The 16884-nt window shown below is 36.8% G+C and overlaps 1 protein-coding gene across 11 annotated transcripts in view; it reads right to left on the bottom strand.

The window, feature by feature from the left end:
• Positions 1-16884, bottom strand: part of LRP2 (LDL receptor related protein 2) — a 108287-nt gene that overhangs the window by 11467 nt on the left and 79936 nt on the right. For 4 of the 11 annotated variants that reach the window (XM_040704155.2, XM_040704157.2, XM_040704159.2 and 1 more), the window contains 18 exons: positions 16175-16398; positions 15579-15756; positions 14455-14651; positions 12701-12946; positions 12011-12171; positions 10905-11040; positions 10245-10361; positions 9856-9972; positions 9228-9365; positions 8595-8717; positions 7532-7660; positions 6179-6310; positions 5140-5271; positions 3479-3622; positions 2661-2826; positions 1685-1813; positions 651-871; positions 37-216 (listed from right to left, as the gene is read on the bottom strand). In XM_040704155.2, coding sequence (XP_040560089.1) covers positions 37-216; positions 651-871; positions 1685-1813; positions 2661-2826; positions 3479-3622; positions 5140-5271; positions 6179-6310; positions 7532-7660; positions 8595-8717; positions 9228-9365; positions 9856-9972; positions 10245-10361; positions 10905-11040; positions 12011-12171; positions 12701-12946; positions 14455-14651; positions 15579-15756; positions 16175-16398 — 2870 coding nt within the window. The remainder of the gene's footprint in view (positions 1-36; positions 217-650; positions 872-1684; positions 1814-2660; positions 2827-3478; positions 3623-5139; positions 5272-6178; positions 6311-7531; positions 7661-8594; positions 8718-9227; positions 9366-9855; positions 9973-10244; positions 10362-10904; positions 11041-12010; positions 12172-12700; positions 12947-14454; positions 14652-15578; positions 15757-16174; positions 16399-16884) is intronic. The other 7 variants (XM_040704160.2, XM_015289665.4, XM_004942766.5 and 4 more) reach the window with 3 other exon arrangements.

Raw genomic sequence — 16884 nt, 5'->3', positions numbered from 1 at the left:
GAAACGAATAGCTTATCCAGGATGCTGATTACCTACCTGACTGATTGTATCTATGCTGGTGATAGATGCGCACTTGAGTAAGCCATGGATTTACAGTCAGCACTTTCACTTTTTCTCCATTTCCAAATTTATCTTTTTTCCAGACTTCTCCTCGTTCTTTAGCTATCCAATACAAATGGCCTTCAAAGACATCGAGGCTGTATGGACTGCCTACTTCTCAAAAGAACCAAACAGTATGCAGTCAGCAAGCAAATCTCTAGCAAAAACAATACAACTGCTATTCTTCAACTAAACATGTCATTTAAACCTTTCACTTCAAAACATTCATAGCAGAAGATAAATATCATCACATGACTGACCACCTCATAACACCAGTATCTGCAAACTGCTTAATAATATACATTAAAAAAGCAAGAAACTAATTTTCCATATTGTCCCTAAGTTGGCCAGGTACTCCTGGGGAATCTGGTTTCCAGGTATTGTGAACTTTGAACCTGGTGTGCTACACATCCCTGTATAATGGAGGAGAAAATGCTACCTAGACTTGCTTTTTGAAAAGCTCTTGAAAATCTAGCCCACACATGCAAACGACCTGCTTGTTAAGCATACATCTTGGTTACTACTGCGCGAGTTCCACAATAAATTCTTACCTCCATGTAATACTACTGTTCTGTCTGTCCCGTCATGTCTCATAGATTCAATAATATTTTCTTTGGAATCACTCCAATAGATCCTATCATTGTTCAAATAATCAATAGAAAGACCTGTAGGCCAGCCAAGGTCTTCAGAGACCAAAGTTCGTCTCTGCTGTCCATCCATCCAGGCACATTCAATCTTGGGCTGCCTTCCCCAGTCAGTCCAGTACATGAGCCTGAAAGAACACAACCAGAATTCAATATAGTTCAGAATTTGCTACAGTCATACATTAGAGATTAATTGAACAGGTCAGTGATGAAGTATAGAGCTGCTCAGCAGTAGCCTATGTTTTGCAGCTGTGATTAGTGAAGCCACACCAAGTTCACAGAATAAGCATGTCACAAGTACAGAAGATAAAGATGTTTGCATCTGATGTCCTGATTTGGAGAGGAAGTGGTTTCAATGATAATTTCTCATTCTCAATGGAAGAAAAATGAGTGAATATTTTGAGCACTCATCATTCAAGATAAAGCTACAGAGCCCACATGACTTCAACGAACTGTGCTGCTTTACTCCAGCTTAGAAGCACAGATCACAGTGTCCTGTGATCCATCATCGAATACAAAATGCCCCAAGCACTGCTGTTTAACATACAAGTGCATTTACACTGTTTTTCACTGAAAGATGATATTTCTCCACTACCTGAAGTTAGTAAAAAGAGGTTCACACCCATTTCCCTATGTCAGCAGTAATACAGAAATTTATACAGAAATGTGGTGAGCACATAGCATTATAGAAAGGAAATCTTTATTTGGCCTACCTGCTGTCATCACCAATGCAAGTAACTGTATGAAATCTAGTCCTAAAATGTATTTCCACGGGTATAAATTTCCTAACATTTGTAAAAAGAAAAACCTGAATTTCATCAGGAAAATATACCCTTAAGTCTTTACAGGAAAGTTTATCATTGTGATTTTTCTTTTTTTCTTTTTTTTTTTTTTATTGAGTGATATTGAAAATAATTCTGGGAAGTCCTGTAGTAACTTACCCATGTTTTGGATTGACAGCAATAGCTGCTGGTTGATCCAGTAGAGAAAAGATGAGCCATTTTCTGTACCGTCCATCTAATTTTGCCACCTCTATTCGATTAGTCCCTGCATCAGTCCAGTAAAGATGTCTAAAATACAGAAATCAAAACATTTCAAAAGTAAATGGCTTATACTTGAGAAATAATTTTAAAAAAAACTTTGAAGCTACATCAAAACCGAACAAAATCAGTAAAACAAATCTGAATGGATTACACCTGAAAATTTTCACCTTCAACATGAACTTTTTGACACCATCAACATCAGAGTTAAACTTACAAAAGTTACGCCCAACTTTCTTTCAATTTTTCTCCAAGGGAGAAAGAATGAGGAGCAATCTCATCATTTCTAGAATTAATTAAAAAAAAAATTCCCATATTTTACCTGAAGAACAGTCACAACCAAAAGAGGAAGGAAAAAAACATCTTTCTTTCAGGCACAATTACAGAAATATAATCATTTTCTGAGAACACACGTATAACCATCAGACTTCAAAGCAGCATTGCTCTGGGACTAGCCCAGATAGCACAAGGGCAGTAAGAAATGAGGGAAGAGAAAACAACTCTATTACAGATTGGGAAGATCTCCTTTCAACAGTAGTGAAAACTTGTTTTCAAGTTTACCTGAGTCCTCAAAGAAGAATCCATCTGTCACGAAGGGTAGCATATTATCACTAACTGACACACAACTGATCTGCCACTTGTGGAACAATGTAAGTTTCGTCAAGAGAATACATGGTGCCATCCTCAATATGTATTTGACCCTATTAATCTGCTGTCTGGGCAAGGAGAGCTTACTATATGCCTTTGAACTACCTTCAAACCAAATACCTTGAAACAGAGAGAATTTATAAGGAAAATGAAAGTGGATTTTGCACTCCCTGTCAGATCCTTGATATATTAAGCGTACAACATTTTACTAGCTTTCCAGGACACTCACCTTCCAACCCAGTCAACAGCTAAGCCATCAGGATTAACTATGTATCTGAGATTCAAGTCAACTTCTTTTGTAGGATTGTTTCTACTGCTGTCAAAGGTGGGCAGATAAGCACGTTTGATGGCTCCAAACTGAGAACCCTGTGCAAGAATGCTGAAGTATACAATACCTTAACAAAACAACAACAAAAAAGATATTTTTAAACGTCTAGTTTTTCCAGATTTGTTGAAAATTCTCTGACATCAAGATACTATTTCCAATTTTTTATTCATACAGATGCAGAATTTTTTGTTCAACTAAACCACGTACGTTGTGTTAGTGGTCAAACTGTTATCATAGCTGATACGCACACCTAAAGTCATCTTGACATCGATTATAAATAAATGCATATCACATTTTTCAAGAGTACAGGACCTTAACTTTGAACCTTATGCACAGGATAGTGAGTAGTTTAGTTCAGTTTTCACAGGACTTGAATCAGGTTTGGGGACCAATAGAAGTCCCAGAAGAAAGGGCCTTGTTCATAGCAATCCTCTACTAATGCGTAATCATAAGAAGTAATAATTCCACAGCTGAATTCATACCAAAACAAAAGGAAAACAGAATAAAAACTATATAAGATCAAAGTAAAGCATTAAAAGGAACTACACTGATCTTGAAGAACAAGTATAGGGGATGGGCACATTCAAACAAGATCTGTCCAATTAGTTAATCTAGTTTGATTTTTATTCCCAACATAAATCAAATACCTATGACACTGAAATGTGTCTTTTTCAACTAGCCACTGCATGGCTGAGTACTAATTTTCTACACATACTCACTCAGGCCTATCCCTTCAGGGTCCCAATCATAATCCAGAGCTTGGATGCGCTCCTGGTTATCAATATAGTCAGAGTACTGTTCTGAAGAGATATTGTATCTTCGAATACGCACATTATCTGGCAGCAGCAGCAACGGAGGATTACCTAGACAAGTGATAATTAATTTTTCTTACATTAATTTATTTTTAGAAAACAAAAAAAAGAATGAAATTCACTTATAGTCAAAACTAAACTCAAGTTTTAACAATTTCTCTCTGAATAACAAAGTAGAAGGGACACAGGCCTGCTTCTAAAGCTTTGGAGCTTTCCAATTACTTGGCTTAGCAAAATTAATTAAAAATTCTGGACATACCACTGAGTTAAAATTGTTAAACATCACAATATTGATATGCTTGAGATGTGACCACATATCTCAAAAGTGAAATGCAGGTATACACCACACAGCTCAAATATCACCACCCCACAAAATGGGGAACAATTTTGGAAACTATTAATAAATTGTCAGTAACTTGATTTAGCAGCTGCCTTAGTTCTTCTATCTGATTCAGAAGAATGCTCTCCTACGTGGCCACAGGTTAATTTGGGTGTAGCTTCAATACTCCACAGGGGTATGAGTCCCACCTGACTCACTGTGCTTGTGAGAAAATTTAACTGTACAGCCCTTTTTTTAATGACAGTGTCCAGCTGGGAGTCATGGACTTGGATCCTAGGCCTTCTTCTGGAGAAGTTCTCCTATATTAATCACATCTACTTCAGGCACAAGTGATTTTATGATGTTATCAGCTACAATCATATTATCTTCTGTCACTATTCCCTGAAAATTTCTAGATGTGTAGAATGTCCAGGTGCTTCTTCCTATGGAAAAGGTACTTCAAGAACTAGATTTCAGATACTAGCACATACAGAGACTATCAAGCAAAAAATCCTATCATAGAATAACAGAATGGCCTGGCCTGGAAAAGACCCCAAAGATCATCTAGTTTCAACCCCACTGCCCAAAACTGCAACCAGCCTGGCTTTGAATGCCTCCAAGGATAGTACATCCACAACCTCCTCTCTGGGCAACCTGTTCCAGTGTGTCAACACCCTCGGAGTGAAAAACTTCCTCCTAATATCTAACCTAAAACTCCTGTCTTAGTTTAAAACCATTCTCCCTTGTCCTATCACTATCCACCCATGTAAACAGTCACTCCCCCTTCTGTTTATACATTCCCTTCAAGTACTGGAAGGCCACAATGAAGTCTCCCTGGAGCTTTTTCCAAGCTAAACAAGCCCTGTTCCCTCAACCTTTCTTCATATCTCTCTTCTCATCTTTGTGACCCTCCTCTGGACCCATTCCAAGAGTTCTGCATCTTTCTTGTGCTGGAGGCCCCAGGCTTGGACACAGTACTCCAGATGGGGCCTCACAAGAGCTGAGTAGAGAGAAAGAAATCCACATACCATAATGTCATCCAGTATCTCTTAAATCTGCTACACTATAAGTAATTATCTAAACACAAAATTGTTTCAGTATTTTTTATAATACTACTGTGCTCTTAGTTTTTCCTTTTTTTTCCCTACAGCTCTGTACTACTGTTCTATTATTGTTATCTGCTGCTCCAACTCTCTATCTGTTCTTGCTCTTTACAGGGAGCAATCAATCTTACTGTTGCCTAACATACCATTAGCTGCACACTGTTTCCCTTGCTGATCACCTACAGACTTGAAGCCATCTGCACAAAAACATTCATAGCTTCCTTTGGAATTTTTGCAGTCCTGGGTGCATGTTCCAAAGATCTCGCATTCATTGATATCTGTAAAGAGAAGATATATGGAGTTTAATGTCTTTCTTCCACAACATGGTCATCTTTACTCTATGAAGCAGTAGGTTTACCCTTTCCCCATATAGTCTAAAAGATCAATGACCTAACAAGTGATCTTTAACATCAGTATCAGTTATCTAAAAGATCTCCAGCTCCTGCTTATCAGATTACTTTTCAGAGACACATTTTTGATCACATATTTTTGTGTTAAATCTGCCTCATCTCCTGTATTTTTTTGGTGAACTACAATGAGATGCAGAACAAAACCTTGTAGAAATGGTGAAGCAAAAAGACTTAATCCCTAAGAAACTGTATCAGCAGGAGGGATCAAGAAGAATGGCCTTGTACCATGTTTAATAGAACTACACAAATCATCCATCAGATCTGGGACCAACAAACAGAAGCAATCCCATCAGAACATACTGAAATGATAAACATGAAGGTACTATGTTGCATGACCACCAACAATGGCCTTTGGGTAAACTCCTCACAATATTTTATCTGCACATAATCAAGGCAAAAAAAATGCACAAGTCTTTACTGAGAACAATACAAAATGAGAATTGTAGCCTCCAGTAAGTTTTCCTTCAATATGGAAAAATAAAAGCAGATTTCTGTTCCTCAGTTTGCAAAAATACAACTAAATGTATATACAGAAAAGCAAAAACATATACCCACAGCCAATAAAAGACTAGAACAAATCTGAATTGTGGAACAAGACTTTGTTGAATGACTTGGATGTCAGCAAACGTGATTAAGCAGCGAAATGGTTTAAGAAGCATCGCGTAAACGCACAAACATCCTGTTATAATGCAAGAATAAGTAGCCATATAGAACGATGAAGTGATAGGTCATTGAACACATGTCAGTGAGAAGATATTTAGAAGACTGAAAATACCATCACAGGAGTTTCGGTTATTTTCACTGGCCTTGTAACCTGGCCTGCAAGAACAGATAAAGCCTCCTTCGTTCAAGTTGGTACAGTTATGTTCACAGATATTTTCTGCACAAGTTCGTTCTGTTCCAGGGTCTGAAAATAACATAAATTAGACATTCATAACAACAACAACAACAACAAAAGAAGCGATCAGGAAGTAATAATTTTTATCGTTGACTACATGAAAGCTATTTTCAATGACAGTGTTATTTTCCTAAGCAAAATCCAATTAATGTGAACATCTTATCTTATAAGTAACTTACAGAGCACAGTAAGCACCAGTCAAGAGTCAACTAAGAATAGTTTCACCTGTAGAAGCAGGTGATCAGGGTCAGGATAATAGTCATAATCAACCATGCTCAGCTCCTCAACAGTATCTGCAGCAACTGCAGAATCTATTTAACAAACTTGACTAACTCCTAGCTTGGCCAATCCACCTCCTTATCTATTCTTTTCTTATCATCTAAGCAAAAAGTGTTCCTAATTGCTACCATACATGGCACAGATAGCTTGGTCACCCAGTACCTCATTTAAAGCCTTCTGAAGTCAATATAGGTCATTGTATAGAATGCACTACCCTTTGAGACATGCCTATAATGGAAAAGGCAAGTGAAGTATGATAGGTAATCTATGACAGACAGAAGACTATTCTTCTCAGAGTACAAACAGAATTAAATGGATTTTTACACACTTTACATATATACAACGTTCCTTCATATTTGGATACACTGTATGTAAGTAGGAAAGAAGTAATACATGTTTATTGACAGAGCATAAGAAAAGATACTAAGACATTACATTAAGCTCATTATCTCCCTTATAACATATACATCCCAGTGCTAATTTAAACACCTCAATTCAATATATATATATAGAAATATAAATTCTTTGTACACACACAAAAAGCTTTTCTCTAAACATCTCAGGTTTTTGATGTTGGGAAGATTATGAATGTTAACATCTGACCTACATTTGCATTCACCCACAAATGCAGAATGCTGAACATCAGGAGATGCCTTTGATTTTCACTGCTTCACATTATTTCTGTATTTTTATATTTTCATCAAGCCACTGCACTAGGTTATATTACCTAAAGACAATTGGGAATGTATGTGAAACAGAAATCAGCACTGAATTTCTTAAGGCTTTCCCTCAAAGAAGTTTAAAAAATGATATTGGCACGGCCGATCAGATTAAACCTCTCACAGGCTAATTCAACATTAATACTTCCTAGTATTCTATGCAAGAAACATGTACTGCTCCTGAAATGTTTATTTTAATAGCATTGAAATTTTGTATTCTATTATTACTTACTGCAGCCCATTTCATCAAAATGGTCTCCACAGTCATCATAATTGTCACAGACATAATGTAGAGGAATACAATTTCCATTACTACACTTGAATTCTTCAGTTGTACAAGGTCTTGGGGTTGGTTCTCTACCTACAGTTGAGAAGATAAGCAGTCTTGTATCACAAGTTCAGTTACACAGTACCAACAGACAGCACTATTACACATTTTTAACGAGGAAGGCTGATGCAATCTGTTAAAATAATGACTAGAGTGACACTGGAAGTCTGTAGTAGAGCTAACCAGGGCCTCCTGACCTCTAGTCACACCTCAGTGAACTGAAGGATGCCCTTTATCTTCTGAAGGCAGATTCTTCCTGTTAATAGCTAACTTTTTTTTTTTTTTAATATTGCAAACCTATTAATGCCCTTTAATTCTACTTTATACACCAACTACAGACTTCAAGAGATTGAGATATTTGTAAACTATTAAGTTGAAGAAAATTGCACAAAGAGCCAATAAGTAAGCTGGCTTATTTTGGTTGCTCAATAGACAACAAAAAACATGATTACACTTCATAATATAGAAATCAGCACAGTCAGTATGAATTACGTAATGTATCCGAGGGCAAAACCCTACTGAACATTAATAGAACTTCTGCAGGATTAGGCCTTAAATATCAAAATCTACTGTTTACATAACAGCGCTATAAATTCAGAAGCACCCATTTATCTATTTAAAGAACTCTAACCTATCCATCACATTCTTATCTTATAATACAACCAAACTTCTTCTTTCTTATTTTAAAAGCCCTTTATTGTAAATAAATTTAGGTAAAGTTCATAATAAAATTTTATTTCAAAAACCATATTCTGTACTTTTCAGGCAAACAACTGTTTAATTCTGCAACTTATATGGAGAGCTGTGAACACGGCACCGATAATAATAGTTCAAACTATTTCATATTAAGAACCAGTTTTCATATACTTATGTTTGATTTTGACATTTCTGAAGGCCTTCAGCACTATTAAATGCATCACAAATACTGAATTTCCTATTTGCTGCTAAATTCTCTGTGTGTACATACAATGTTCCTCCTTCTCATCACTTCCATCTCCACAGTCATCCTCCTGGTTGCACAGCTCATGACTATATATACAGCGATTGTTCTCACATCGGAATCGGAATGGAGATTCACAAGCAATATCCACTGAAAAAAAGAGATCAAGTCAGTCACAAGCTATCCTGATCAGTTTTAACCTGTAACACTGAAACATTTCCTGTATTTTAAAATGCATTATGGGGGCATTCAAAAGAACATTTTCTCCACATTTTGGTGATCATATGTCAGGGCACTACATATTTTTTTTTTTGCCAGAAGACAGTACATGACCTTTGGCCAAAGGGATATCCTATGACTACATATAACACTGAGGTTGCTAGATTTGTTTCTAAGTAAGATGATAGAAAACGCAGCATGCAAATTAAGTGGTCATCCATATTTAGAAAGATGTTTTGACTTTATTTACAGTTTTGAAGACTCACCTTTCAGAATATACATTATTCTGAATTATAACTTTAAAGGCAAACTTATGCTTTTATTTTAGCTATCCCACTTGAAAATATAAAGTACCGTCTTTACTCTTTGATCTACTCCTCCAATTGTAATTACATATTTTATTCTACATTTTTACACTTTGATATAAATTTTCTCTCTTACAGCAAAGGTGAAGTTCTTCATCAGAGTCATCTCCACAGTCATTGTCACCATCACATTTCCAGTACGGCTGGATACAGACATGGTTTTTACATTCAAACATCATGGGCGGACAGTATGTACCATTAGGATACCGTGTTGCTGAAAAATATAAAATTATTATGACATTATTATTAACTATTGTAATACAAATACTTGGGTATTTCTACACTGCAGATCAATAGATAGAAGGAATCGATAGATAGAAGCTATCCACTCCTTTGAGCATTATAAAATCCCATTTCATTACAAAACCTTGTTAGAATACAGGTCAACCAGAAACAGTGGACCTTGCAGCGTAAGTGGGATAGTCAAGAGTTTTAATTCAATCACATCTACCTTCTGCTGGACCTGGTAAACATACTGATTTCCTAGCATTACAACTGTGCTTACAATTAATGTAAGAGAAGGCAACCTACTAATATATTAAAAAGTTGATTCAGAACACGATTCTCCTCAACTTCTACTGACATCACCTGCTGCTGCAGAATTCAGTACCTCTAAGGAGTCATCTCATGCAAAAGAAACAATAAAGTGCATCTCCTTCTGGAAGTAAGCTCAATGAGCACCAATTGCAAAACTTGAAACTCACGACAAGTTATTTCATCAGAGAAATCAAGGCAGTCTGCATTTCCATCACATCTGAAGCGCTCTGCAACGCAGTGTCCACTATTACACTGGAAATAACCTGGGTGGCAGGTCCTCAGCTCTGAAAAGATTCAGAAGTAACTGTTGAAATATCTCTTCATTCAAACCCTATTAAGTGTTCAGCTTTAGAGAACATCATCCTACAGAAGGGTGCAACATCCCAGACCACTAAAACTGCGATAACTGCAACTTTTGGTGAAACAACTGAAGTGATATTGTCAATGTTACTCCATTAAAGATGCTTCCAATAAAATATCATTTTGCAGAAAACTTACTAATTTAGAAGCAAAGTGTGAACATGCATGAGGCAGCGTTCAGACAGACAATACGCACCACAGTCGCGTTCATCTGAATTGTCTTCACAGTCATCATCGTGATCGCAGACCCAGCGGGAAGGAATGCAGCGCAAATTGTCACAACGGTATTCACTTTCTGTGCATTCACGAGGACCTTCATTTAAAATGAAAGTACAAACTTATAAATTTTCCCAGTTGTGGGTTTAAACATCCACACCTGCCTTACTAAACCAGACAAAAGCAGTACTAGCAGATGATATAATATAAACCAAGACTGAGTAATTCTATAACAGCTCTTCCCCATAGTCTTTGCATTTTGTTCCTCATTGCATGGAAAAAAAAAAAATTATCACACACTTCGACAGGAGTAATCTGCATTTCAACTCAGGAAAAAAGTAATCAAGGTTAACTCCTAACAAAACGATATGCTCCTACATTTGCATACAGGGCAGAATTCAAATGTCATTTCCTAGCAGAAAATGGGTATTTATCGATGACTACCATTTACTAGTTTTTTTATTGATCAAAAATGCTTCTTTGAGACATCCCTGTGATAGTTGAGCAAAGAAAATACAGACGATGAAGTAAAACCACCAAATGATTGCAACTGAGATCTGTCTGCCACATTCTCATAAGAAACAAAGGGTTACTTAAATCAAAAGCTAGACTACATTGTTATAGCCAAAAAAGAACTCACTGCAGTTGTGCTCATCAGACTGATCTCCACAGTCATTATCTCCATCACACTTCCAGCGCAGTGGGATACACCGATGATTATCACAACGGAAATCTCCAAAAGGACTGCAAGTCATCTCCTCTGCAGCATAAACCATTTGCCAACAAAACATGAGACCAGCACATATTAGTATAATCTCTGGATGAGATGAAAAGCACCAAAGACAATGGAAGTGATAGAGACACTTGTGTCAAAAATTGGGCCAAATGACAAGAGTGATTAAGAAATAGCTGAAGTAACTATATAGAAGTGAGATAGAGAAACAAAAAAATAAACTTAATGCTATTAAAGGAGAAGAATGATTGCACCTTACAGTGCCACTATTCCAGTATAAGGGATTCTAATAAACCTGACCCTCTATCCTGCTTTTAAAGGAGCAACATTTTTTCTTTAAAAGAGCAACATCCACGAAAGAGTAACTTACTAAATTAACAGCTACTAAAATGTATTGATTGTATTTAGTCTACTGATAAAGAGCCCAAAGAAAGAAAAGCATTTCTGAATGAAGGAGAATGCTTTGTGGTGAAATGCTTTTTTACAATTAATTCTACAAGCAGAGAATAACAATTGCAAGGTATCCTGTCCTCATAGAACACTGTAATTTTGAAAATTTATTTTCTGGTCTTGATATAGAGATCTGATTTCCAAAGAAATTTTGTGTGAAAGCTTATGAGAGGTTTCAACACCAACGTAAGAGTCTGGGAAAGTATCATTATACTTCCCATGCTAATGGTTTCAAGAGTACAGCAGTTAAAGAAATGTATAACACACTGACACTTTTAACAGCCTATAATAGCTGAGCTCAACTAAAAATATTTCCTGTTTCATTTGATGACATGTAAGTCAAAATAATATAATCCTGGTCTTCAGAGCTTGTAAATACACGATCTGTACAGTGAATCACTGCACACAGAAGTTTTCCTCAAGACACGTAACTACCAGTGTAATTAGACAATATTATTAATATTAAAAAAAAAAAAAACAACAAAAAACCAATCCATTATTACTGAAAAGATTTTCAGAAACCCAAGATGTTTATAAATTGAAGAAATCTTTTTGGTACAAATTACATTGAATGTATCTTCTTCTCCAGACATACCACAGCCTTGTTCATCACTGTTGTCTCTGCAGTCATCATTCCCATTGCATACTGCCCACAACGGTATGCAACGGTAGCTGGTTCTACAGCTGAATTGTGTGTGGTTGTCACAACGATAAGCAGGGCCCACTGCAACACAAGTAGTAGTAGTTAGCCAGAAAACTGATCTTGCTCTTCTGCCTTACAAGATTGGTTATGATTTATAGTCAATACTTTCTACTACTGGACTTGTTGTATTTTATCTCTCCACAAAAAGCACATGTATCACGCTCCAAAGTGGAGCAAGGTAGAAATTGGTGAACTGGCATTTACTGTTTCTATACAGGCAATAGATCATGTAGGTACATAATATTTTGTAAAAAAAGGTTTTTAAGGACCAAGCAAATGACACTGCTAGCTTGAAGGAGGTCAGTGTGAGATACCGTCAGTTCTTGGTAAAGAAGTCAGCATAATTAAGCATCCTCGTTTGCAAGAATGATAAAGCAGTTAACTATCACATACAATCTATGCTTTCTAGTACTCTTCTTCTATGTCAGCAACTACCTTGAAGGAAATATTTATTTCCAATTAATTTTCAATTCAGGAAAATTAAGTAATGCAGTCTGCTCTGCTTTTGGTGCACCATAATGTAGGCAGCTTACAACAGCTAAATGCTTACTGCATTCGTGGAACGGCTCATCAGAGTTATCACCACAATCATCATCCACATCACACTTCCAGGACTCTGGGATGCAGCGGCCATTGTCACATTTAAATTGGCCTGGGGGACAGGTCCTACTTGCACAGTGAGTAGTATCTTCATCTGAGTTGTCACCACAGTCATCCTCTCTATCACACTGCCACGCTTCTGGGATACATCGTTTATTGGCACATTGCCATTGATGAGTTTCACACTGGTGATTAGCTGAAAGAATACAAATTGGCTATTAGGATACTGAAACTTAAAGGAATAAGCTACTGCAGCACTGTTACCTCAACAGGGTATTTATCATATCTACAATTTGTTTTATTTTAAGTCAACAAACATCTAAAAAATCAGAATCTACTTGCCCAGTTGAGGTACAGATTTCTAATGCTACAGGGTGCATTTCCCACAAGCTCATTAAGTCTCCAAGTTTTTCTAGGAATGAGACAGTACTATCTTCTCCTAAAAAAGAAGGGACTAAATCCAGTATTCAAATATGACGGAGGCAGGGGCTCCCAGCCACTAAGTAGAGAAGAGATATTCTGCCTCTAGCCATGCTACCATCTTAGATTAATTTTGCCTGAGACGCTTAGTTCCTCTAAGCTATGAAGGAACAGGCTAGGAAACAGAAGATCATGCTAATGACAGCTCCATAATCTATAAATGTACACCCTCTATTCCTGGATCAAGGCATGGAATACTAATGTCAGCAGTACTGGAAACTGGAGGAAAACAAGAGTCAGCAGTAGCCTCATACAAAACTTCCTGACTTTATATCTCACAGGACACTACCATACTGCTATTTCACATATACTGAAAAACTCTTCAAAAGGAAGCAATACATCATGATTTCCACATATTTTCTAAACTAAAAGATTCTATTTCCAGGCACAGGATGATAAACAGAAGGAACTATATAGACCCAAACTGACTTTGAAGTGTACTCAGTACATAACAGTGACAAGTTATGCAGCTGCCAAATTTATACTTTAAATAATCCCTTGTGCCATATTTCAGAGTTTAGCTATTTGAAACTCATGTAAAATTGTAATTTCATATAATTATGTCATTGTTAGAAACACTTTGCTAATGAATGGCAATGAAAATATGAATTACACAACCACACTGTTGTTCTCCTTTATATTACTATGCTCACAACTGCCAGAAATACATTATTTACAAGCGGAAGACTACTGATGCACTTTTTAATTTAGAAGTAAGTGTGTGGAATAAGGTTCCTAAGGCAACAACATTTCTCCACAAGCATAATTAGGCTCTATTGCTAAAATACTGCCATCACAAACAGCTCTCCAGAACCGTCTTCCCACATGTGCTGGGTTTTGTGCAACACAGAGCATGAAATAATTTTATCTTGTCATGCAAAGCTCAAGAATATGGGAAAAATGAGTACATCTATGGACAGATAAGCAAGGCTTAGATTCCTAATATAGACCACGCATTTACACTAGATAAAACAGAATGGATCCTACTTCCAGTGCAAATCTGAGTCAAAGGCATAAGAAATTATTATAGTTTGTGCATTTTTACTCTTTGGTTCCCTTCTTCACTGAGATTAATTACTCTCATAGGTGCAAGGCTAGACAATTAGGACCTGTATCTCTCTACCTACCATTTTCACCCATGAGAAAGGGATAATGATAACAATGTATTTTGTTTACATAGCTTGTACTGGCAAAACTCACTTAAAATTATTACTGGTAACGTACCGCAAAGTACAGGATCTTCATCTGATCTGTCATGGCAATCTGGCTGGGTATTACATAAGAAATGTGGACTTGTGCAGTTCCCATCGTTACACTGGAACTGACCAACAGGGCAGTATCGGTGCGGACAGGTAGGGGGCTCATCAGAGCCGTCTCGACAGTCCCTCTGTCCATCACATTTCCACCAGATAGGAATGCACCTACAAAAAGAAAATAATGTTTTCTTTGTTGAGGAGGTGTCTCTACAGATAAAACGAACAAACAAAAAACTCATCCTTTCATGGCATGAAACACAGTCTTGACTCAGTCTAATTTCTTGAAACTGCCAAGACACCTTGAATTTCATCTCTTCTGCTTCATATGTCACATGCTAACATATTATGCCAGAAGACTCTCTCTAGAAACAGATGCTACTGGCTCTAAAAGGTGTTCATAGTAAATTGATAAGGACTGAATTTTAATGTGTATTTGTGGTAACCACCTCTCAGCTTTTGAAATCAATCTTCATTTAGAATTTTGATCAGGTAACACATTAATAATTAACTTGTTTAGCACAAGAATTTCATAAGAGATCATCATTGTAACATGGCTTCAAAAAGTCATCCTACAAGAAGAACAGTCTCACAAGCTCTAGAGCGATACAGTGACAGCGTAGCAGTAGCAGCTCTTAGGCTACATTCTTCACCCCCCACTGCAGCTATCTCAGAGAAGGGGGTATGAAATGCATCCCCACACCTTTACAATGTTTTGTTTGTTTGTTTTCCTGGGACACTTCCAGACAGCATGTACTTGGAAGAAAGAGATGTGCTACAAAAGATGTGCAAATGGGAAAAGGTCCAGGCTGTGATTTTGACTGGAAATGGTTTCTGGGGTCTACACGTTTCCAGTAACCCAAACTTTGCTTTAGTAATGAAGTGTAATGGAGAAAAAAGGTGAAAAAAACATTTAAATTAGGAGTCTGTAGATATTTTTTCCTAAACAAAGTCTGTCTGGTCCCAGCTTTGTCTTTGCTAGGACATCACAGAATCACAGAGAAGGAATTACTGCTTTCATGCCCTTTTCAAAAGTCTAAACTGCGAAATGTATCTTTAAAGGGCATCAGAAAAAAGAAGATGAACAGCACTTACCTCTCAGTGTCTGCACAGAGGAACTGGGTGCTGGAGCACATTGGAAGGCAGTGTGCTGTACTGCCAAACTGTACAATCATGAAGTTATCGGGACATTCGCAGGAATAACCCTGACCACCAGCTTTTATGAGACACAGATGAGAACAACCACCATTGTTGGTGCCACAAGGATTATTAACTGGTAAAAAAAGAGAAAAACAAGTATTACCACACATTGCAGATCCCAGGACATAATGATCTCAATCTTCAATAGACTCCTTTCATATTGTATTGAAAACTTAAAGGTAGTAAGTTTAAAAACAAAACCTAGATAATTAGGCAGTCAGAGAGATAAATACATATGAATTCACACACATGAAATGTATACTACTGGTCTTGAATTTTAAGAAACTAATTTAAAATAATGCATTTCCAGTCTGATTCTATTTCAGCAGTTAATCAAGGAACATTTGCATGTGTAAAGCAGAGGACTACATTTATTCTGTGCATTTCATTTCCCTGAGCAAATGAGAAAGTGGAGTCCACTCAGGATCTTCTACATTAGTTTCCAGATAACAGCTGGCCCTCTAAATGCAAATACAATACCATTTTCTTACCAAAAGGTTGCCTGTACGGATGGTAAACATGGATGTCAAATGGCCTATGTGTGGTGTTCACAAGAACAGTCCTGCCTGATCCATCATATTTATTTCCCTTTTCAACAGTTCTTGTGTTCCAATCAGTCCAATATATTGTGTCTTCAAAAATTGTTATTGCAAATGGGTGAGGCAATGTCCCATCATATACGGTATGACGATGATGTCCATCCAGGTCAGAGTACCTAGATAAAGAAAAATGCACAAAACATTCAGATAAACGCTATACTATCTTCTCATCTTTATATGTTAATGTTAGATCTTTATTGATGACCAGGACCATATAACACTGGAATTGCAGTTTCTTTAGTCCTATGATAGAGCACTGTCCTCAGTAAATAAATTTTAAGGTATGCAGAGAAGTAAAACAGGTTATTCTAGGTAAAGAAATGTAATAGGGGAACATCCACTGACACGTGAAATCTTCCCATAGAAGTATATCAGCTAATCCAATGAAATTTTGCACACTTAATGTTTTACATTAAGTTATTTCTGTCACATGAGAGACTGGCTTGCCTGGATCATCCAGACTGATAATAACTGAACACTTAACAACACAACAGACCTCCTAAATCTTTACATTATATATGTCTTCCTGATTTAGAGCCTTCTCTGATAAGGTGTCTTTAAGAAGACTTTATATTTTTGTTATGATCTTGCAATATAGGGTT

This window comes from Gallus gallus, chromosome 7, assembly GCF_016699485.2.
Source record: "Gallus gallus isolate bGalGal1 chromosome 7, bGalGal1.mat.broiler.GRCg7b, whole genome shotgun sequence".
Taxonomy (NCBI): Eukaryota; Metazoa; Chordata; class Aves; order Galliformes; family Phasianidae; genus Gallus; species Gallus gallus.
The sequence above is the reverse complement of the archived record's forward strand: the minus strand, read 5'-3'. Positions and strand labels throughout refer to the sequence as shown.